Genomic DNA, 24,687 nt, shown 5'->3' on the forward strand with positions numbered 1-24,687 from the left:
TTGGAAAATGTCCTTAGCAGCTGGTCTGTAAACATTTACTGCACCTGCCGGAGGATTTGTGACCCACGTCTCCTGTGCAGGAATGCATACTGAGCCAATCAGAAATGCTTAAATGATGAATATGGCAGCAGAGTGTCAAACCTAGCGTAAGTGATGTTTGCAAGGTTTATTGCAGAACTGAATTATAAACATTCAGATACAAAGTATTGCTTGTACCTAGGATGTTGATATATCTGCTGGATGGCGCTGCGATGACTAGCTGTGAGGTCCAATCAGGCAGAAAGGCATTTGAAGGGGGAGCGAGGAGAGGAGAGACAGCTTTAAACTGAAAGTTGGATTTATGGGCACCAACAAGGGGGAGATGAGGGGGAGCAATATCTTTGGAATGAAGGGAATGTCTATGATGCGTGTAGATGTGCCGTATCTGGTGTCTCCCTGTGAGTGAGGTGTTTATGAGTAAAAGGCATGGTATGATGATTGTTTTGTTGTACTGGTGAGTGTGTCAAGTGTCATGTGCGGATGTTGATATGTTTTTGGTGTGGGTATGCACGTTTTGTGGCAGGAGAGATTTTCTTTGTTTGTTACAGGATGAGGTAAAGGAAGTGGTACCTTAGCTTGTTAGAGTGATGTGGTCTATATGGCCCACAGCCGTCTCCAAGCTCTAACAGGCTCAAACACCAAATAGCCACAGCAGTCACATTTGCAACTTAGGCCCGTCACTGTGATGCCAAGGCTGGAGGGCAAGAGAAGATTGTGAAAAAGGGAGAGGGCTGAGACACGAAATGTTTCTCCTCCAATCAGCATGCTGGCAGGAAAAAAGATCGCCATGTAAGCCCGCTGCGAGAGAGCTGGGGCAGGAAAGCACAAGCATATAGAGGTGTGGAAACACTGGGTGTTAATGGGTGAAGGTGGTGCAGATGACTTGGCTGGCATAGGTAGACTTTGCCTTCCTAGATTTGGTGATTACTGAGGATTAAGTCATGCATGCCGAGGAGGGGAAGAAGGTTGAGGCGGGTACGTCTTAACTCTGGAGTGTACCACTTGTTGGCTGATTTGATGCACCAACATGGATTTTCTAATTCAAGATTGGGCTAGGATACCCACTGGCGATACGGATGCCACAGTAGGGGTTTCTCACAAGGTTTCAGTATCTGAAATATTAAGGGGATTAGTTTAACAGCTCTGTGGGGTGTTTTAATTTCCTCAAAGCTGGCTATTCCGTAATACCTAACAGGGAATGGTACAAGTTCTAAGTCTGCTAACAATAGTTACAAATTGAAAACTTTGCGATTTCACCAACTCTAACCAAAGGAGGAAAAATGCATCCTAATGCTAGTGCATGTTCCAATCAAATCCAGTTCCCCGACGGATATTACCACATTTCACTGAAGAGCTGGAGTGGTTTCCCTGACGCAAGTCTTTCATCTCCGCTAACCCATTTCAGTATCAATGTTGACATTCTCTGTGCCCCATTGTGTATGAACATCCTGCACAGCACATTTCTGCATCCCTAAAGTCCCCTTGATACAGTTTATTGAAGAGACGGACCCCGTCTCTTGTGTATACTAATGGATATTGGTGTTTATTTTAGAGCGTGCTTCGCCATCACCCAGTGGGCCAACTTTTTTAGTGCAGAGTTCAGGCTCGTCCCTTTGGGTACCAACATGTTTAAATTCAGATTCTGCATTGTCCATGACCACTGTGTCTACCAATACAGTTCAAAGCTGATTTGGGTATCTGTACGCACCCCTTGGCGCTGAATAACAGCTGTTTATTGTTACCCAACTCAATGGTATGAATCTAAGTGGTATCAATGGTGAATCTAGATTGCCTTTGTGGCCTAGCCCAGCTTTGTGCATTACAGTAATGCTCTCCAGGATCATAACTGACATCACAACTACAATGAATGTCTCCTTTCTATACAGTCACCACCGAACCATATCATCACCACCAATCTGAAGACACAAAGGTTGGGACTAATTGCAGCTGATCAGTAGCCCACCCCATCTCAGCAGAATAATGTAAAGAGATTACAAGACAGCTCCAAGAAAATATGGAACTCAACAGCCTCCTGTAAGACCCCCAGTCAAGGTTCAGGCCACTAAGGAGCGACCAAAGCTGTCCTGACCAGCATCAGAGCAGAGTTCCTCCTCACCTCGGATGAAGACAAAAAAAATGAGTTTTGATTTTCTTCACCCTTTCAGCAATGTGTTATGCAGCAGACTATGGCATACTACTGGGAAGGCTCAGCGAATGGACGGGTGGGTCAGAACCCCCCTTCTGTGGATCCAATCGTTTCTCTCCAACATCACCCAATAAGTGCCGGTTTGGTCACGGCAGTAATCCTCATGTATGTTGGTATTCAGGGTGCCTCAGGAACCACCCTATTCTACTACGTTGCAATATCTATGTGGCACCAATGACACAGGTTATTTTTTTTAACAATAACAAGCTCATTTTTAAACGTACACCTATGACATCTTAAGCCACTTAAAGCAGGAACAAAAAGGGGACCCACTAAATATCACCACCTGTTCCAGTGGATGAAAGGGAGAGTCTTCTGCATGAATAACAAAGCTGGAAGGAGTAGAGACAGATTCACGACTTTTCCGCTGACCTTTGACCTGTGGATGGCACCATTTACCTTACTAAAAAAAAGTAACCTGTGAGTTAAAATCTGTGAGTTTACTCGCTCACGACCATGCCAAAAAATAACTTGCATCTCTCTGTAACTTGGAAAATGAATCCGACGAAAGTCAAGGTGATGTCACACTTAGACTGCTGTAATATGATTCAGACTCGGCTGCAAAATAAACTCATTATAAGGCTGCAAACGCTACCAAATCAGAATGCAGCTTAACCTCAAACATGACCACATAAAACCAGCGCTAAAAGATGCAATGATCAAAACAAAGTCTTCTCTGCTTTTTATAAATTCTGTTAAGGCAAATTTATAGAAATGTATGAACCATAAAATGCTGACCAGCAACTTAGGATCCCAGCCCCTTTAATAATAATCGAATGCTTGATCAATCAGAATGTGACCGTCTGTAATGAAACTGGTGTTCATGTAAAGTGCTCTGATACCTTCGGGTGGAGTTTGTGTTGGAAAAAAACAAAAAGAGGCTTCAAGAGTATGACCTTGAGGTATATCCTTGGGATCCAGGGTCCGGATATGTGAAATGCACGGATACCTGGATAGAAGGCAGAACCAGACTACAAGTGGTTCAGAAAATTCCTCAAAACAACATATTCATCCTTTCCTTTGGCTCATCCCCATTAAAACAGGGGTCACAACTCTAGAATATCAGACAGGGTTCCAACCTACAACTGAGTGGCCTCCAGCTTCCCTGTCCCTTCCCTCAGAGAGACCTATCAGATACCACATTCCTCTGAAGTGAATGGAATGCAGCACTTTAAAAAACAAATAAATACATGTACCACAAATTCAATAAACTGGCAGTCTTCCAAACACAATGTATTGTCGCGAATAGGTACTGTACACACTGAAAAAGGCCCATTTAATACAAAAAATACTAAAATAATGTCAAGCTGGAATGCTTGGGATCATGTTTTAAAACAAAAGATTTGTTCTTAAACATGTTCAGTATCATTCATACAGGATTCATTTTTCTCTTACGTTAAAGGAACATTTGGATTTCTATCTCCACTTAAATAAACACATTAATATTTCTTCGACAAACAAAAGTATATATTTGAAACTACTTTAAAAAAAAAAAAATTGACATTGATTTTCTAAAGATATTGCCAATATTGCTGTAACTACTGTTAAGGGAATTTAAGGGCCATTTTCATTAAAGCAATTTCTTATGCAATACCTTGTAAAAGGAAAGACTTATGTTCTCGTTTGTAGGGTCAATCGAAATGAACCCCGCACTTCACATAAACAAGTGAAACTTACCGCTTCAGATATTTGGCCACTATGTGAAGCGCATGCTTAGCCCATACATCGCTGATCGGGTTGCTTCCTTGGTAAGCTGGCCTGTTGATTGGATTCGTGGGACAAGGGCTTCTCATGGTGTATGGAAGAGCAGTGTAGGACTCCAGTGCATGACTGCAGGGGGGATACAAACACAGCTCAGATCTTGGTGAACTCAAAGTGGATTAACCTTGCTATTTTAGCATTAGGAGGGGGTAAACGAGGTAGGGCACTTCATTGCCACATATCTACTCAGGCTTGAGAGCCTTTGCTTTAGGTAGTTACATTTGTATGTGCGAAGATCTCAATTATTAAATAAATACAAGCATCCCAAGCCATGACTGCATGACTCCTGAAGCTGTAGTTTGAGAGGGTAGTCTTTTGATTTTTCTGATCTGCCCCAAAGCCAAGAGAAAGGTGAGATTTAGACAGAACAGATGGCAACATGGATAACGTCAGGCCTAGGGCAACATCGGATTCATAAATTCACAATATAAGGTGTTATAATTCAATTCCAGGATTTTGTATATTTTATTATTCTAAATCTGATTCACCTCGAGCTCTTTTTGGAGACAGAGAGATATATATATATATATATATATATATATATATATATATATATATCCTAAAACGATCGCCCATTCAAAGCAATCCAAGGACACAGCAGGGTACTTGTCGGTAAGCCTTTATTCACAGGTAACAGCTAGGCATAATGCATTTCGGCATATCGCCTTCCTCAGATGCCGCTCGTTTACCTAGGTTCCACCTTCTCCCACTTTTGAATTTGCTGTGGCACTCCCATTGGAGGGAGATCAGCTGACCCTGTTGCTCAGGGCCACTGCAGTCCATGCCACGACTACAGTTCCCAGAATGCACGTTGGTGGTAAGTACAGCAGCAGGATCTCTTTCGCTACAGTGAGCGCTGAAACATTGCCTCGCAAAAAATGGGGATATATATATATATATATATATATATATACATACACAAAGTCCTGACCTCCCGATTTCACAAAGGGAGTTTGGAAACAGGTACGGACCTCAGTCAATGCTCAATACTGTCATCCAAGAAATGCACCAAGCGGTTTCAAAGTTCAAATCTGACATTTTATTTCATTTCGTCAGACAAGTGTCCGCCTCAGACGCGTTTCGATCGCCTCCGCGATCTTGATCACCTGACGCGCGGATGCCGGACCTCCCATTAAAAAGACAGTTTCACCCAATCAGAAAGTTTACTCAAAATGGACATAAACAAAATACTTAAGTTGTGGGAGTATATCATCATGATCAATATTACAAATAAATCACTGAGGTTCAATTCAAGATAATTAGTTGAAGATATAATATATACCTAAAATTTATAAAGATCAAAAATTTGTGTGGAGAACAGCAAATAAAATTCATGGCAAGTGCCCCATAATGCTGTAGCACTAACATTTGATCACAAACATGATTGGATGTAACCGATAGGTCTGAATTCCATTGATTAATTCTAATGAATATACACATTGATACTCCCAGAATGACAAGTTAATAAAATTAAATGAAAAACGATAGAATATCGTTAGAAAGAGAAAAAAGACAGAAGTATTTAAACAAAAGGGGAAAAGGAATATAGCAAAGGAAGGAGAAAGGGCGAAGCAGAAAACAGAGAAATAAATATTTGTTCAAAAAATGAACAAAGTTAAGTGCATTGCTGATGCTATGTTTTAGGACTACCAGTGAAAAGTAAAGACAATGGATGTTAAGTGATTTGTTAACAAACTGCATAAATCGACAGAGCTTACAACTACAGATATTTACAAAAAATTATGGAGATCTTCACTCGTATTCATTCCATTAGGCATTTTAGTATCAAGTAATAGAATGAAAGAGGATTCTAACTGCCGTAGTGGTTTCTCTCTGTTGCCCCCACGAATTGAGGGGGGTACTGCCCCAATAACAAAATATTTGAGGTCACAGATTTTGTTGGAATGGATGGCTTTAAAATGTCGGGCAACAGGGTACGTGGAATCCGAGTTGACAATCGCACGTAGATGTTGCAAAATGCGATTGAAAACCGGTAATTTAGTGCTGCCAATATACTTGAGGTGACATGTGCATTCAAGCACATATACTGCAAAATCTGTACGACAAGTAAAGGGATTTTTTATTTGGACCGGAATGTTGCTGAATGCTGTGTAGTACTCAGAAACATTGGTTCCAAATTTGCAGGCACGACAAGATGAACATTTATAAAAGCCAGAACGTGACAGCCAGGTGGTTTTGGCCATGGATTCAGGATTGGATTTAACCAAGGCATCCCTCATAGAGGGAGATCTCCTGAAAGTAATGTTAGGTAAACTGGGCAGCAAAATTTCAGTCAGAACAATTGGCCAGTGTTTGTAAATTATTCTGCGGAAAGTCTTATTTTGTTTGCAAAATGTAGTGATTAATCTGATAGGTTGCATGGCCTCATTAGTCACTTCACAACTGTTAGGTGTGACCTGATGTTGTTTAGTTGAAAGGCAGATTTCCCGAGGACAAAGATTAGCTTTGTCAAGGGCTTTTTTGAGGTTAGATGGTTCATAACCTCGAGCAAGGAACCGGTCTGATGCTTCTTTTTGACATTGTTCTAGGTCAGATTGACGGCTGCATATCCGCCGTAAACGGAGAAATTCCCCATAGGGTATGCTGTGTATGAGATGGGGTGGATGTGCACTGCTGGCATGTAAGATGGAGTTCCCAGCAGTGATTTTTCTATGTAATTTAGTTTCTATGTGATTATCTGAAATGAAAACCTCCACATCTAGAAATTCAACCCTCTCAGTACTGATGGTAGCCGTGAATTGCAAATTCATGGTATTGGTGTTAATGGATGTTACAAACAAAGATGCCTCCTCTTTGGATCCTTCTCAAACGATGAAGATATCATCAATGTATCTGCCATAAAAGCGGATGTGTTTATCCCACATAGTCTTGTGGGTGACCCTGAGGACATGCTCCTCCCACCAACCAACCAAAAGGCAGGCATAGGTTGGAGAAAAACATGCCCCCATAGCCACCCCCCTCAACTGTTTGTACAAAACTTTATCGAAGAGAAACACATTGTTATTAAGGCAAAGATCAATCATTTGAAGAAGCATGGCATTATGGTCATTGAAGTTAATCGAGCGAGAGTCCAAAAAATGTTTTACAGCTGTCAACCCTTGAGAATGTAAGATACTAGTATATAAGGAAGCTATGTCAAACGTTATGAGTGCATAATCAGGTTGCCAATGAATTGCTTGTATCTTCTTTAAGAAGTCGCCTGTGTCCTTAATAAAGGATGGCAGGCAGTCATGTGAGGTTGAAGAAAATAATCAACATATTTGGACATAGCTTCCAAAAGATTATTCCTGGCAGAGATAATAGGTCTGCCAGGTATAGGGTGGATACCCTTATGAACTTTAGGGATAAAGTAAAGGGTGGCAGTTGTAGGAAAATCATTTTTAAGAAACAAATACTCATTTTTGGAAAGAAGTCCCATTCTTTTCCATTGTGCCAAAAGGGAGGATACAGATTTTTTAATTTGTGTTAAATGGTCACGGCCTACTGTACAGTAACAGTTGGTGTCAGACAGGTGGCGTTGAGCCTCCTGAAGATAATCACTTTTAGGCCATAGAACTATATTGCCACCCTTATCGGCACCCATGACCACAATTTGGCCGTTCTCACGGATTTTTTTGATCAAAGCCCAGTAGTTTCTTAGTTTCAAATTTATTTTGCCACATTGAGAGTAAGTAGACAAATTAAGTTTTTTAGATCATCAATAACCATGTCACTAAAAACATCTACAGAGTCTTTAGGCATAACTGGATAGAAACAAGAAGGAGGACGAAACGGACTGGCAGCCACCATTCCCGTGTTGATTCCTGCAAGATGTTCATTGTCGGATATTGGGCAGTCCGAGTTTCCTTTAGCCAAAGATTGCATGGTTTGAAGCATGTTTAAATCCCGGACTTGTAGCTTATCCAACATGGTGTCAGAGGCTGTGGCCCCATTAGTCGATTTGTTCAATTGGAAAAAAAATTTAAGTTTGATTTTACGGATGAACGTATAGATATCAATGCGAGACTGTTTGTACGAAAAATTTGACTCAGTACAAAAAGACAGACCCAAAGTTAACAGTTGTTTTTCCGCTTCAGTCAATACAGTGTCCGTTAAATTAATGATGGTATTGTCATGGGAGTCTAACGTTTCCATCTCCGTCCCCCTCTGCCCCTGTTTGATGGTCTTGAGGCGTTGCCTGCGCCTCTCTCTCCGACGCTGGCTCATGCTGCATTCGTTTGGCTTTGGGGGTTTCTGGGGCGGAGGGTAGCTCGCCTGTCCATGGTTAAAAAATTAAGTTCCTCCCCTAAAGTGTGTTTAATTGACAATGAGCTAAGTGTTGCTGAAATGCTTGGGCCTTCATCCGAATCACCGCTAGTATATATATATATTCCAGCTCCAAGGTTGCCCTAGCAATGAGCTGCACTCGTACACAGGTCAAAGGCTGCAAACCTTTATTCGGGTACAAGCAGACTCCCGACTGCCGATAGCATTAAGCAGCCGTTCCCTTAGCCTGACGCATTTCGAAATGTTATTTCTTCTTCAGAGGCTGCTGATGGGAAAGGTTACGTGCTGGCGGTTTCGAACCCCATAAATGCCGTTAAATTCCACGCCCCCTGATGGGCCGGTCAGATGACAAACAATGGTGCCTCTTGGGAAACGAAGTCCAATTTTTGCACTAATTACTGCCGCATACACAGATACAAGCCCTCAGATGGGCCTCAGAAGACAGTGTCCACTCTCAATCCCAGACCCGTGTTCCATAGGGTGACTGGGTGTATCCCAAGTCTCGTGGCCCCCATTTACGGGGTGGTGCGAGCTCGGCGGCAGGACGGCCGCCAAATATTCCAGCTCCAAGGTTGCCCTAGCAATGAGCTGCACTCGTACACAGGTCGAAGGCTGCAAACCTTTATTCGGGTACAAGCAGACTCCTGAATGCCGATACCATTAAGCAGCCGTTCCCTTAGCCTGACGCGTTTCAAAATGTTATTTCTTCTTCACAGGCTGCTGATGGGAAAGGTTACGTGCTGGCGGTTTCGAATCCCATAAATACCGCTAAATTCCACGCCTCCTGATGGGCCGGTCAGATGACAAACAATGGTGCATCTTGGGAAACGAAGTCCAATTTTTGCACTAATTACTGCCTCATACACAGATACAAGCCCTCAGAAGACAGTGTCCACTCTCAATCCCAGACCCTTGTTCCATAGGGTGACTGGGTGTATCCCAAGTCTCGTGGCCCCCATTTACGGGGTGGTGCGAGCTCGGCGGCAGGACGGCCGCCAAATATTCCAGCTCCAAGGTTGCCCTAGCAATGAGCTGCACTCGTACACAGGTCGAAGGCTGCAAACCTTTATTCGGGTACAAGCAGACTCCTGACTGCCGATAGCATTAAGCAGCCGTTCCCTTAGCCTGACGCGTTTCGAAATGTTATTTCTTCTTCAGAGGCTGTTGATGGGAAAGGTTACGTGCTGGCGGTTTCGAATCCCATAAATACCGCTAAATTCCACGCCCCCTGATGGGCTGGTCAGATGACAAACAATGGTGCCTCTTGGGAAACGAAGTCCAATTTTTGCACTAATTACTGCCGCATACACATATACAAGCCCTCAGATGCGCCTCAGAAGACAGTGTCCACTCTCAATCCCAGACCCGTGTTCCATAGGGTGACTGGGTGTATCCCAAGTCTCGTGGCCCCCATTTACGGGGTGGTGCGAGCTCGGCAGCAGGACGGCCGCCAAATATTCCAGCTCCAAGGTTGTCCTAGCAATGTGCTGCACTCGTACACAGGTCGAAGGCTGCAAACCTTTATTCGGATACAAGCAGACTCCTGAATGCCGATAGCATTAAGCAGCCGTTCCCTTAGCCTGACGCGTTTCGAAATGTTATTTCTTCTTCAGAGGCTGCTGATGGGAAAGGTTACGTGCTGGCGGTTTCGAATCCCATAAATACCGCTAAACTCCACGCCCCCTGATGGGCCGGTCAGAAGACAAACAATGGTGCCTCTTGGGAAACGAAGTCCAATTTTTGCACTAATTACTGCCGCATACACAGATACAAGCCTCAGAAGACATATTTGGCGGCCGTCCTGCCGCCGAGCTCGCACCACCCCGTAAATGGGGGCCACGAGACTTGGGATACACCCAGTCACCCTATGGAACACGGGTCTGGGATTGAGAGTGGACACTGTCTTCTGAGGCCCATCTGAGGGCTTGTATCTGTGTATGCGGCAGTAATTAGTGCAAAAATTGGACTTTGTTTCCCAAGAGGCACCATTGTTTGTCATCTGACCGGCCCATCAGGGGGCGTGGAATTTAGCGGTATTTATGGGATTCGAAACCGCCAGCACGTAACCTTTCCCATCAGCAGCCTCTGAAGAAGAAATAACATTTCGAAACGCGTCAGGCTAAGGGAATGGCTGCTTAATGCAATCGGCAGTCAGGAGTCTGCTTGTACCCAAATAAAGGTTTGCAGCCTTCGACCTGTGTACGAGTGCAGCTCATTGCTAGGGCAACCTTGGAGCTGGAATATATTATATATCTATATCTACTGGCGGTCGCCAGTAGATAGTTATAGTTAGGACCGTGTTTCCATAGGAGATCCGCAACATTCTATTTGGAATAACTTTGGCGCCGATTGACGAATCCTCGCGAATTTTTCAAAACTAATGGGGCGCTACGCTCCGCTCCTACCCTGAAAGTCTCGGGGGGGATTCGTCAAGCCGGGGCTGAGAAAAAAGGGGGGTCCCAAAACGCGTTTTCCCCATGCATTTTCCCATAGGACCTTTAGTCCGAGCTACAGCCCGAACGGCTGAACAGAATTACTTGAAATTGGGCAGAGAGGTAGTCCTCAGGTCAGTGATGTGCCTTTTGCAGGTCTGGTGTAAATCTGTTCAGTAGGTCCTGAGAAAATAGCATTTAAATCAATATATATATCTGTAAGTGCGCTCCGTGCGCTTACGGTAAGCTTACCGTACGCGTACGGTGCCGTGCGCAAGCTCAATTCTGATTGGTGGTTACATGACTGTAAACATTCGAATCGGTCGAAATCAGAAAGTATCGGCCGCCATTTTCTGTCTCTCGCACTGAAAAACAAAGGTTGATAACATGAAAAGGGGGCAACGAAGAGAGTTGCAGACCCCCTAGCGTTCGTCAGGGGGTTCACAAAGGACCAAAAAGTATGAAAAATAAATTTAATAATTTTTAAAAAAAATCGCGGAGTGCGCGTACGGTAAGCTTACCGTACGCGTACGGTAAAAAAAAATAAAAAAATAAAAAAGAATTAACAATCACATTTAATATATAAATCTAAGGACCCCCAAGAAAAAAACAATTGATATTTTGTAAAAAATAGCGAGGCGTGCACGGTACGAAATGCGCAACGTGGGCCGCGCACCGTGTGCCCACAGCGCGCGCACGGTGCGCGAAGTGCACCGTGCGCGCAAAAAAAAAAACAAAAACATAACTTAGCATTTAAAAAACCGTACAAATTCACTGAAAAAGCCATAGGTTTCACACACGATATAGTTAGGAATTAGCATTCAAAAAACCTTGCAAATTCACTTAAAAAACCATAGGTTTCACACAGGTTATAGTTAGCTGTACATTTCACTCGTAAAAAACCAATGAAATTCCACGTTATAGTTAGATCAGGTAACTATAACTTGCGCGACCGCAATGCACAATGTGTCATTTCAGATGTCATCATTGATGTCATGAGTGATGTCACTGACCATGTCATAAGTGATGTAATATGTGACGTCATCAGCAGTTTATTGTGGGCGCGCAAGTTATAGTTCCCTGATCTAACTATAACGTGGAATTTCATTGGTTTTTTACGAGTGAAATGTACAGCTAACTATAACTTGTGTGAAACCTATGGTTTTTTAAGTGAATTTGCAAGGTTTTTTAAATGCTAATTCCTAACTATAACGTGTGTGAAACCTATGGTTTTTTCAGTGAATATATATATATATATATATATATATATATATATATATATATATATATATATATTTATTATCTACTGGCGGTCGCCAGTAGATAATTATAGTTAGGATCGTGTTTCCATAGGAGATCCGCAACATTCTATTTGGAATAACTTTGGCGCCGATTGATGAATCCTCGCGAAATGTTCAAAATAGGTGGGGCGCTCTGCTCCACTCCTTCCCTGAAAGTCTCGGGGGGATTCGTCAAGCGGGGGCTGAGAAAAATGGGGGGTCCCAAAACGCGTTTTCCCCATGCATTTTTCCATAGGACCTTTAGTCCAAGCTACAGCCCGAACGGCTGAACAGAATTACTTGAAATTTGGCAGAGAGGTAGTCCTCAGGTCAGTGATGTGCCTTGTGCAGGTCTGGTGTAAATCTGTTCAGTATTTCCTGAGAAAATAGCATTTAAAAGCATATATATATCTATAAGCGCGCACCGTGCGCGTACGGTAAAACTTACCGCACGCGCACGCTGCCGTGCGCGAGCGCGATTCTGATTGGTTGTTAGATCTTAGTAAACATTCGAATCGGTCGAAACCAGGAAGTGTCGGCCGCCATTTTGTCTCTCGCAGTCTGAGGGGGTGAAAAACAAAGGTGGAGAACGTGAAAAGGGGGCAGGGTGGACAGTTCCCAGAAGGACCCCCAAGGGCCAAAATTTCCTTTAATTTTTTTGCGAAAAATCGCGGAGTACGCGTAGCGTGCGCGTACGGTAGAAACATAAAAATTCCGCGAACTGCGTAACGTGGGCGCGGGCGCTTGAAGCGCACCGTGTGCGTACGGTACGCGCACGGTGAAAAACCTTAAAAAATACATAACTTAGCATTTAAAAAAACGTACAAATTCACTGAAAAAACCATAGGTTTCACACACGTTATAGTTAGGAATTAGCATTTAAAAAACCTTGCAAATTCACTTAAAAAACCATAGGTTTCACACATGTTATAGTTAGCTGGACATATCACTCGTGAAAAACCATTGAAATTCCCCCGTTATAGTTTGTGCAGGCAACTATAACTCACGCGACCGCAATCCTCTGCTGATGACGTCAGATATTACATCACTGATGACATATGTGTCTTTCTGAAAAAAAAATATTTGTAATATATGTATAGCTAAAAATTAATGGAAGAAGACATGGGTAAATAAGTGTCTAAATACAGTGATGTAATATCTGACGTCATCAGCAGAGGATTGCGGTCGCGTGAGTTATAGTTGCCTGCACTAACTATAACGGGGGAATTTCAATGGTTTTTCACGAGTGAAATGTCCAGCTAACTATAACATGTGTGAAACCTATGGTTTTTTTAAGTGAATTTGCAAGGTTTTTTAAATGCTAATTCCTAACTATAACGTGTGTGAAACCTATGGTTTTTTCAGTGAATATATATATATATATATATATATATATATATATATATATATATATTTGGAGAGCTATATATCTACGTCCTCCTGGTTCCAAGATCCAAGCACAAACATACTTCTTCCCACTCAACTTAGAGTACCTCAATGGTACTTGTAATGTTGCGGACACAATATCTGTCATGTTTGTGGAGGAGTAAGTCAGGCCCTAACTTGCCATTCAACAACATTTATGATAGTGGAAAAGAAATACTTTGCAGACTAAGGATGGAAACCACTTATAAAACATTGAAGCTGACATTTGGTGGAGACAGTAATAAGGGTAAGTGATACAGAAGTGGGCAGACAGTGAGTTGGGAGATGTATTCTGCAGTGGAAGGGTATGACAGCGGTTTCCCCAGACCCTGTAAAAGGTTCTGCCTATCTTGTGAATAGGCACACAATATTATCCAAGAAAAACACAGAATAGGGGATTGCATGCCTCTGTACTAGACACCACTGAGTGTAGGAAAGGAAATTGAACAGCAGCATCTTTAGATTTAACCAAAGTCCTGCTCGACCAGAAAAATGAGGGATGAAGGAAATCTAGTGAGGGAGTGCAGGCAAACCACAAAGCTCAGCTTTCCAAGGCCCCCACAACAGAATATAGCATAGTAGAACAAGAGACTGGGATATGTCTAAGGAATATACTGAAAACATATTTCCATATTACAATTCAAGCATAGAGACGTCTTTGATCCAAGGAGATTTCAGCATAAAGCAACGTTTTCAGAAATTCTGTGCAAAAAATCTGCTTAATAATCAACAGGAATTTCTTTAATTTCTGTAACTTGTACAGCAGACATACAAACCAGCAAACCATAACTCACACACTAAATTCAATGCTCATACCCTCCCCTTAATGTGACATATGAAATTATAGAACTAAATCATTAAATAAAAAGATTATAAATTAATTTAATCTTTTCCATAGTTTAAGGGTGGGCTGGAATGGGCAACACATTTGCGCCAAGCATGGCAAATTTGCACATGCTCAGTTTCCAGACCACCCATATATATCCAGTAAGCAATCCCTTCCAGACAAACTTTAAACTATGGAAAAATACATAGATGATGTCTTCGTCATCTAGGAGGGGAACCTCAAGATGATTAACAGTTTTACTGAGTAGCTCAATACTAGGAATAACCACCTTCGTTTCACTTGTGAAAATAGTAAAGGGTCTCTACCAATTCTTGAGACTTGTTGCTATATCCCAAGGAGGGAGGTATCTTCTCAGAGCTATATAAAAACATGCATTTGAAATGCAATAGGTCTCGCATTACTGAAAGTTTGAGCTGTTGGCGTTTCATTATTATTTGCAACGGCAATATCTGAAACTTTCAGTAATGCGAGACCTATTGCATTGCAAATGCATGTTCAATATTGTAACTTTCTCGTAAGCATCGCAGCACACTGCTTGTGCCGCGCTGCTTATGAAAAGAGTATACAATTGAAAACATTTGAGTTTGGTCTGCTGGGCCACAGAAAAGAAAAGCACGACGGCAATAAGGAGCAAGCTGCTACACAGCCTCTAAAGTTAAAGCATGCTGTGCTTGTAAAAAATGAATAAATAATACGATTATAAGGATTAAGTTGAAAGAAAAATGAAAGCGTGCGGGCTCTATAGTTATAGCGTGCTGTGCTGCTAAAACATTTAGATAAAAAGGTGCAAGCAAAGCATTGCCGTGGATGGAAAGCATGTAGTGCCTGCAGTAGGAGAAGCCATTAAAGAAAATAGTGCTCACAGACTAAATAAAACCTACAGAGTAACAACTGAAGTAAAAGGGCCAGTCATCATGGGAGGTTACAAATGAAGACAAGGCGGTACTAAGGAGGCACTAAAGTCTATTAACGAATCAGAAGCTAGCATTTATGAAGGACAATGACTCAAGCCAATGACAAATATGGGCGGAGATTGGGCAGGGCTTCTATTCCATACTCCAATACAGCATGGCTCGCAGAGCAGTGCATATGCTGCACAGGTTTGACTTAATAAAGGATAAAAAAAGCAAGAATGAGAGTCATTGGTAAATATAGAATTACTCACTGCGCCTGGTACTGAAGTGCACTTCTCTGTAGGCGGATCTACACATTTAATCAGGCAAAATACTGCCTGTCACAGTGCATGAGAGGTAATTGCCTAAGTGTGTTGACCTGCTGCCCCATGCTGCATGGGTGGATGCAAAATGCACTAGCAGTCGAACAGGCAAGTGGATGAAAATGGAGGACCCAGACCTGCTCTTTGTATGCTGACATACAAGTACTTGTTTTATTTATGAACTAATTTAATTACACAGGGCTGGCCAGACTGCAAATGCTGCCTCTAGTCCAGACCTAAAAATAAAAAAAATCACATCTGTACAAAGCAAATGTTAGCACAAATATCTCTCTCTCTCTCTCTATATATATATATATATATATATATATATATATATATACACACACACATATATATATATATATATATATATATATATATATATTTCCCATTGGGGGAAAGGTGCGAATTCGCCTTTTTTGTTTTGGAGGCGGGAGATGCCAGCTGGCCCTGCGTGATGTGTATTCATTTGCTGTCCTATTTGAGTTTGAGGGTAGATGCAAGTTGCTTTTTGCAAAGATTGGAGGAATGGCGGCTTTAGCCCTGGGCCTCACTGGTCATACTCTGCCGGAAGCATCGCATGTCGAGGAAAGGGTCACTCCACCATCACTTGGCTAATCGTGTTCATTGTATAATGCTATGATTCCTGTCAGAATGAGTTCAAGTTTTTTCGGAGACTGGGTGACCGTAAGCTTCTGACCCGTACTGAGTGGCATGTTGACATTATATGCATGATGCAGATGAGTCAAACTGGATAATAGCCAACAAGGCTGGAGTCAAAAAATGAGTTGTGAATCTGGTGGTTTTCACACCTCGTGCTTGCGCCGTCAGTGCAGCAGTGGTCGAAGTGGGGAAAGAAAAGTAGGGGAACTGTGGGCGGAGAATCAGAGGGCGGGAATAACCAGAGGAGTGATCAGTGGGCGCAGTCATAGGTGTGGCCAGAATGCGTAAAACATCCCAATTGTTACTATTTGTTTGGCATTTATCTAACCAGTTGCAGCTTATTATGTTATTTAATTTAATCAATGGATACACATGTGTATTTAAGGTTTAATATGAGTTATTGACATACGTTTCCAATCACGGATCACAAATACTCTTAAAAGTGGAATCACAAGCCATTTGTCTGAGCCATGCAGTTTCTGTCATCAGCACTTCACCTCACTTTTTCCACAATAGCAGTTCAAACATGATGGCAAAATATCCTAGTTTGCAAATGTTTTCTACATGATTATGGCTCTGATATATTTGCCACATAATACATAATTTGATGCATAAACTTTAACTAAAATTGTTTGCAGCTCAAACAGATTAAATGTTACTAAAAAATGTGACTTGTGTTGCTGCAAAGTGGATAGCCCTTTGTAAAGGTTCACTGGTCACCTTTCGCAAAGCTGCATTTGTATGTTACACTTGTACTAATAAGGCAAAATCTTTGCAGAGACTGTTAGCATGTGCAAAAATGTCAAAATAATAAAGTATCAATAAATATACTACATTACGCTGCAGCCTTTTTTTTGCTCCATAATTTAGTCAACACTGCGGCATAATTTTGTCCTCCTTTGCTGCATAATTCCAGTGGCCCCAAAGCAGGCACAACATGTTAAAAGTGCTTGTGCATGAGCCAGAGAGACTGTGAAGTTTACAAACTTAGTTTGGTGTGTGTGCAAATCCTGCATTGCTGATCTCTTGGGAGTTGCATCAACTATTGCTGGATCAAGGCAAATGGAAGTACCAACGGTTGAGGCGGACTGGCCTCAAGGGCAGGGCTGGCTTTAGCGCTGGTGGCACCTTACGCAACAATGTTTGTTGGTGCCCCCAAATGATCACCTCCACCACGGATTCCCTCACTATCACCCTTTAACAGTGGCCCTCAAGTCTCCTTGAACACACTCTGGATGCATTGAATTTGATTTACAGCACAACTCATACCAGTGTAAGTTGTCAGAGCACATTACATTACACACATTACACAGAGACAATCAATCATACGTGTGTAAATCCCTATATAGAAAATGTTGCATAAGACAAAGGACTACAAGGTGTAGGAGTCCCATGACAACCATACTAGTAGGAAGCATAGTTTAATAGTGATTGGTCTGAAGAAACACAAACTCAGAATTTAAAACGTAATACTGATGGAGCAAGGACTCGTAGAAAAGCGACTTGCTCGGAAGCAATCCGCTCCTTTAACTCACTAACAAGTTATTAAAATTGTTTTGTGTTAAACTAATGTGCACCACATGAATACGCCGGTTAGGGCAGCTTGCTTATGTGTTTACTAACGTGGATAACATGAACGAAGGACTAAAACCGCTTTAAACGGGAAATCTTTACTGCGCATGCGTTAACTACATCTACGTAGGATGACGAGCTATCACTTGGAGGGAAGTTCTTGCGCATGAGCAGAAGACACTAAAATGGAGTCTTGAAGACTCGCGTGCATGGCATCTGCTTAGCTGAAACAAAAACAAGCTATTCTACTAACACTAATGCGGGAAGAGTATTAATAAGTAAAGGGGAATAGAGTAGAGGTGGGGGGTATACAGTGCGACTACTTTATATGTGAAATTAATAGTTGTCTTTCTGACTTTATCAATGGTGAAGATTTGGACCTCTCTCGTGTAACTGAATTAAGCTGAGTCACGTGAAGTTTGCGCATGGCCACTGAAAGTGAACCCGGACTGATGACTTGGATGTTGAATGGAAGTCAAGGACACAAGTGATATACTCTGGGAACAGATGGTGAAAAGTTCAACGATGTGAACTTGCATTCAGAATGTTAATAAAATGTTGCAAGAGAAACATGAATGCGTAAGGGAACCAAAACTTATGAATAAAAATTAAGGGGATGGGTTTGCGAACAATAGTTAGACAGATTTTAATGACATGTAAGCATGGTGTGATGGAGCTTCCCCCCTTGGATTACCATTCATATTTCGTATTTTTACGATATTGAAACTTTTTGTGGGTGGAACATGAAGAACGAAAGGTTTAATTAAGATAGCTTTAGTTAGTAGAATGAGATGAAGAAGGAGAGACACAGATGATGTGATACCTGATTGATGCTTCATTATTACAGTCATGCTGGGAGAGATGCTGTAGGCTGATGATGAAGAGCCAAATGCAGAACTTGAAGCAGAACTTTCTATCCTAATTTAATTGGGTTAGATCAGAAGATCGCAGAAGAATCTCGAGGAGGAAAAGAGTGTCAGAGAGGGGAGCGGCGCAATTGTTGCTATTCTAGAGAGGTCAACTATCCTGCCCTGAATCCTGTCCTGTAGTCTTTGTCACCTGACCTATCCCGGGGGACCCTTACCAGCTCCTTGGCTAGGGGGTTGGTCTTTCACACCATTCTTGGTAATTATAATTTCACGTTATTTGCAGATGTTCTTTTCTCTCTGTCCTCTCACTTTCTGAGCATTAGTTATTGTGAGAGTCCGAAGTATATGATTAATGTTTAATCAATTGAATTTTCTCTCCTAAGAGTGATGGTGACTCTTCTATGTTTTTTAAATGGTTCACATGCATTTAATTTAGATAAAGATTTAAAACTTTCCTGAGCCTAGGGTTATTTACTTCAAGGTATAGAAAAGTTAGAATTATGTTAATTATCACCATCAACTAGTTCAACTAATGGTCCATCGACCAGAGGAAAGAACTTTATGATCAGTGAAGGGTTAGTTTAAGATGAAATAGAGGTACCAAATAACTAATCCTGATTATTGTAGTAAAAGTATAGAAAATGTAAACAAACCCAGCGGTCTACTCAATTGTGTGTTTATGGGCCCAGGTGAATATATGGTAGTAGAGTATCTGTTGTTGGTATACCGCTGGTTCAGTTTTCTGGTAGCAGAGGTATGGTTATTATTGACTAGTTTGGTGATCAATATTGATTATTTATTTTTTATTTATGTTTAACAAAAGAGTTAGTGTCTTGTTTTATGTTGTCCAGAATCCCGGAAAAGTTAATAGCGGGTGGTGACAGAAGCCACACTGCAGTGAGGTTACTCGTTTGTTGGAATAATACTGAGAAGCTATGTAGGGCTAGGAGTATTAAACTAGGGACTATTTCGTATAAAAGTTAAGTGCGAATGATAGCAGAAGGATCGCTGGTGAAACTTTGGTCTTATTTCCCAGTAGGGGTAACACTGAAGGAGTAATAGGTTCTCTCGAGCTTGAATGAAGGGTAAACAGGGGTTTTACTCGCAGTAGAAGAGGAGTAATCCTGAAACAAGAGTAAGTCAAAACCTATCCTTTGTTTAGTGGAACAGACAGAGTAGCGAATGTTTTTATGATGTCATTAATGAAGAATTTAATGAAAAGTATTAAGAAATAAGTTGTTGTATTACCTTGTAAAGAGGGGGTCAGTCGCCGGAGTTGTACTGAAGTCACAGAGAGCGGCGCTGGGATTGGTTGAAACAGCGGGCGTGAGACAGAAGCAGATTGTAAAGGGGGGCCAGTAGTAAGGAGTGAATACTGACGTAGCAGAAAGACCACGCTGGCATTGGTCAGACCACAAGCGGGAGCATGAATCTGATTGGTTAATAGATAGAAGCTGCGCTAGGAGTGGTCGAAAAGGGAATTGTATGCTAAATTGCAATTTGACTGCGGGTGTGAGTCGTGCTGACAAAGGGCGAGACATAGGTAATAGAGCTAGAAGATGTACGGAAGACTCTTTCCTATATCGTTTATCTGAAATGTTTGGAAGACTAAAGAAAATGACATTAATGAAGAAAATTAAAAATTTCTTCAAGAAAGACAAGCCTGAGTTGACTAGAGAGGGAATTCCTATTCCACCACCTAAGATGCCTGCTTCATTTATGATGATGGAGAAAGGATATCACACATGAATATGGTTGGAAAATTGGGTAGAATATACAAAAGGTGATGGCGTTTTGGCTTTTCCATATCATGGTACTTTTAATTTAAACGTTACTTCAGAATTTGAGAGATAGCATGAATATGTTAGAACCAAATCCTAGAATGACACAGTATGAAGCTTTGGAAGAATGGGAGATTGAGGCATTTGATAGTGAAAAATTCTGAAGTGGTCGGAGATTTAGAGGATTTTTGCCTAGACATCCGTATGAGTCAAGTAGAGATCAAATAAAACGTTGGCGAAGAGCTGTAGTATATCAGAGGGTAGCATGTGTAGGGAGAAAACAAAACATGAATGTGACAGGATATGGTGAATCGGATGACGAATTGTTGGAGGAAATTCTAACTAAAAATCCTCCTCCGTACCAAGAAGGACCCAGTAAAGTCACCCCAAGTGCACTGGTAATGGGAATACCCTTAATTCCTCAAATTTTACATGATACATCAGTTAATAGGGTGCCTCAAGCTAAAGAAAGATGAGCACTGAATAAAACTAGGGAGGAAGTAGTACAGAAAATAAGTCAATTGAATTTAAATACAGAAGCTTTGACAGTACCAGTGACTATAGGTCCTGTCATTCAATTATATGTAGATAAAATGAGTAGCCCAAAACCTCAAGCTGTAAAAATTCCTTTTAATAATCCCAGAAAAGAGGTAGTAATATCTGATGATCAGGCTAGTGAGTGTGATTCAGTCATTTCATTAATGGACCTTCCAATAAGGGAACCTGTAATTGAAACTATGAAAAGAGTAATGCCCGGAAATTTTAAAGGGTCTATGGTACCATTAGGAACTAGAGGCTCGACAGCGGTCACTCCAGAGGATTTGGAAAGATCGGCACAGGGAATAGAAAAACGAAGCTCAACACCAAAGATCTTAGATATTTACAGATTGAAGGTGGAGTTGGAAGAGATGATAGCTGGAAATGTGGGAATAGAAATTTTGAACCATTACAATGAAGAGGAGTTGTTGTTTATATGTAGGAGCATAACCAGAAATGCTAAAGTGTTTCATGAGAGATTGACAGAGGTTGCTTCAGAGACTGGAGTAGATATAGGGAGATCAAAATTATTACAGAAACCATATAGAGTGGAGTTTACTGACAAGGATTTGGAGAATATGAATGTGTCTGGTAAAAGACTACAGATAAAAGAGTTCATGAACATTTTGCAGAAGTGGGGAGACATTGACAAGTGGAGGACTAGGTGGAAAAGAAAGAAGGAGGAAGCACAAGCAAAGGAAGCATCATCCACTTTCTTACTAAAAGAATAAGAAAAATCAGAGAGATTGTGTCCCATGAGAGAGGTTCCTGGTGGTGGATATGTTCCTGTTCCGTGGAGCAGACCGGATATTTTGTCATTTACAAACGATTTCCCTAGGTTGAGAGAGAAACCCGTTGAATGGTACAAACAGGTTGAAAGATTTGTAAAGGTTTTGAAGGTTCTGTTAAAGGATCTGGATGGTCTGTTTGATATTGTGGTACCTGCTGACTTATGGACAGAGGGGAAGATCATAGTTGATTGGCCAAGTGAGGAGGATGCTAGAGACTCGAAAACAGGAGCACCCTCAGATGAGGTGATGAAGAAATATCACCAAGTAATTACTTTTCTAAAAGGGAAAATTCCTCCTAAAGAAACAGATTGGGTAAAGATAGAACAACTCAAGAGCAAAATGAGTCTGTACATGCATATTATGAGTGGGTACTGCAAGTTGTTAAGCAGTATAGTGGTTTTGAAAACATTGGTGATAAGGATATGGAACATTTTGTGTATCGGTTTGTGTATGGTCTGAAACCAGAGATTAGTCAGATGATTCAGCAGCACATGTTGTGCTGGCAGAGTAAGATGATCAACAAAATGTTGAAGTATGCCAAGTATTGCGGAGATGACCAAGGCAAGGCGGAGAAAGCTAAAAGAGAAAATGATGTGGGCACAAGTGAAAATGGCAGAACAGCAGGAAAATAAATTAAATCCCAAGACTGATAATCAGGTGAAAGAGCAGAATCAGAATGATCAAGCAGGGAATGGTAGTAAAGTGAGAGGATGAATAAATAGAGAGGAAGCAAAGAAGAGGTTTCCTTGTCATGCGTGCAGTAAGCTTGGACATTGGAAGAACGAGTGTAAGAATATTTAGAATAATAATGGGCCAAATCAAAATTGAAATCCACAGAAGCAGAATGAAGTGATTATGAATCAGCCGCAGCAGGTAGTTACTCCATAGTATCAGGTGCCACCAGCTCCTATGCCAAACTTTGTGAACACTCAAAAATACAGTGCGAACGCCGGATTTCACGGAGAAAGTAGTAAGAAAAATTCTGTGGTTGCACAATATTTTTTACAGAATGATAATGACAAAATGGACTTTGTGCAATGACGGTGCCTGAGGGGGGGGGAGTGCGTGCTTGGCGCATCCTTGCCGGTAGATCAGTCAGGTCCATTTATTGATGGGAAAGTGGAAGGTAGTGATATCACTTTTCTATTGGATACTGGTGCTACCCGGTCTACTGTGAGAACAGCAGACATCCCTAACCTACCCCTCTCGGGAGAATCTATCCAAGTTGTAGAAGTGTCGAATCAACAGATTAGTACCCAAATCACAAAACCAATGGAGGTACTTATTGGGTATTTTAAAGACATGCATCGGTTTGTAGTTTGCGATTCCAGTCTAGTAAATCTGTTGGGAAGAGATCTATTGTGCAAAATGAACTGCACGATCAACTGTACACCAAATGGTGTTGCTTTCCAAACCCCTGATGAAGATGTTATATACAAAATGATGTTAGCGAAGAAAGGTACTGAAGTAGATGAGATGATTTCATTGATAACAGAAAGTGAATTGCCAGAAAAGTTGAGAACCACAGTGAATCCAGAAGTGTGGAATTTTACAGGAAAAGATATTGGGCTGATGTCAAATGTAGATCCAGTGAAAGTGACGGTGAAAGAAGGTGCAGTTTACCCAAACACACGACAGTACAAAATGAGTCCAGAAGTGAAAGCAGGAGTTGCTCCAGAAATTGATCGAATGATTAAACAAGGCATTTTAAAAAACTTAAAAAACCTAGTGGAAAATACAGGATAGTGCAGGATTTGAGAAAGAGCAACAAAATTGTAGTGCCTTGTTGCCCGGTAGTGCGAAATACAGCAGTGATTCTTTATCATAGACCCTGGAATGCAGGCTGACATACAGTAATTGATTTATGCTAAGCCTTCTTCTCTATTCCTTTGCACCCAGACATCTAATATTTGTTCGCCTTTAGGTTCGAAGACCGTGTTTTGGCATGGTGCCGAGTTCCTCAAGGGTATACAGAGTGTCCCTCAATTTTTAATCAAATCCTGAAGAAGTGTCAAGAAACATTGGTCATGCCTAGAAATTCAGTTTGGATTAAGTACATTGATGACCTACTGGTGGCATAAAAAACACGAGAAGATTGTGTCACTGACACAATTGCATTACTGAACCATTTGGCCGAAGGAGGACACAAGGTTTCTCCAGAGAAATTGCAGTTTTGTCAGCAAGAAAGAGTAGTTAGAAAAGGGACCCCAGAGAGAATAAAGATAATCAAGCAAATGCAATTGCCTCAGACACAAAAGGAGATGAGAATGTTTCTCGGAGTAGTTGGGTACTGTAGGCAGTGGATAATAGGGTTTTCACTGCTGGCAAAACCATTGATTCAGTTGACTCAGAAAAGAGCAAAAGACCCGATTGCCTGGAATAATGAGTGCGTTGAAGCGTTTGTAAAATTACAAAATTGTTTGTGTGAGGCCCCTGCCTTAGGCATGCCTGATTATACGAAAGAATTTGCACTTTTCTGTTGTGAGAGAGAAAATTGTGCACTTTCAGTGCTGACTCAAAGACATGGATTAAGCTGACGTCCAGTAGCATATTTCGCTGCTACTCTGGATCCTGTGGCTTCAGCTTTACCCAGCTGCCTAAAAGCAGTAGCAGCTACTAGTAAGAGTCTGGAGCAAAGGGAGTCGATTGTGATGGGACATCCAGTTAAAGTTTATGTTCCACATTCAGTTGAGATTCTTTTGACAAGAACTCGAACACAGCACCTTACCCCTAGTCGGATAGCTAAGTATGAAAAAGTGATTCTGGGAGAGGAAAATGTGACAGTAATAAGATGTACAATAATGAATCCCTGCCACATTATTGCTAGACCCATGTTGTGAAGAAGTGAAAGATGAAGTGGATCATGATTGTCTGGATGTGACTGAAATGTGTACCAAGCCCCGACCGGATATAAAAGAAGTGCCCTTGAAAGAGCCAGATCATGAACTATTTGTAGATGGGTCATGCATGAGAACAGAGGG

The 24,687-nt window shown here is 41.5% G+C and overlaps 1 protein-coding gene across 2 annotated transcripts in view; it reads right to left on the reverse strand.

Moving 5' to 3' along the window:
- Positions 1 to 24,687, reverse strand: part of ADHFE1 (alcohol dehydrogenase iron containing 1) — a 307,754-nt gene that overhangs the window by 97,108 nt on the left and 185,959 nt on the right. For both annotated transcript variants that reach the window (XM_085605518.1, XM_085605517.1), the window contains one exon: positions 3,923 to 4,075. In XM_085605518.1, the coding sequence (XP_085461644.1) occupies positions 3,923 to 4,075 (153 nt within the window). The remainder of the gene's footprint in view (positions 1 to 3,922; positions 4,076 to 24,687) is intronic.

Source organism: Triturus cristatus, chromosome 5_1 (genome assembly GCF_964204655.1).
Source record: "Triturus cristatus chromosome 5_1, aTriCri1.1, whole genome shotgun sequence".
Lineage (NCBI taxonomy): Eukaryota > Metazoa > Chordata > Amphibia > Caudata > Salamandridae > Triturus > Triturus cristatus.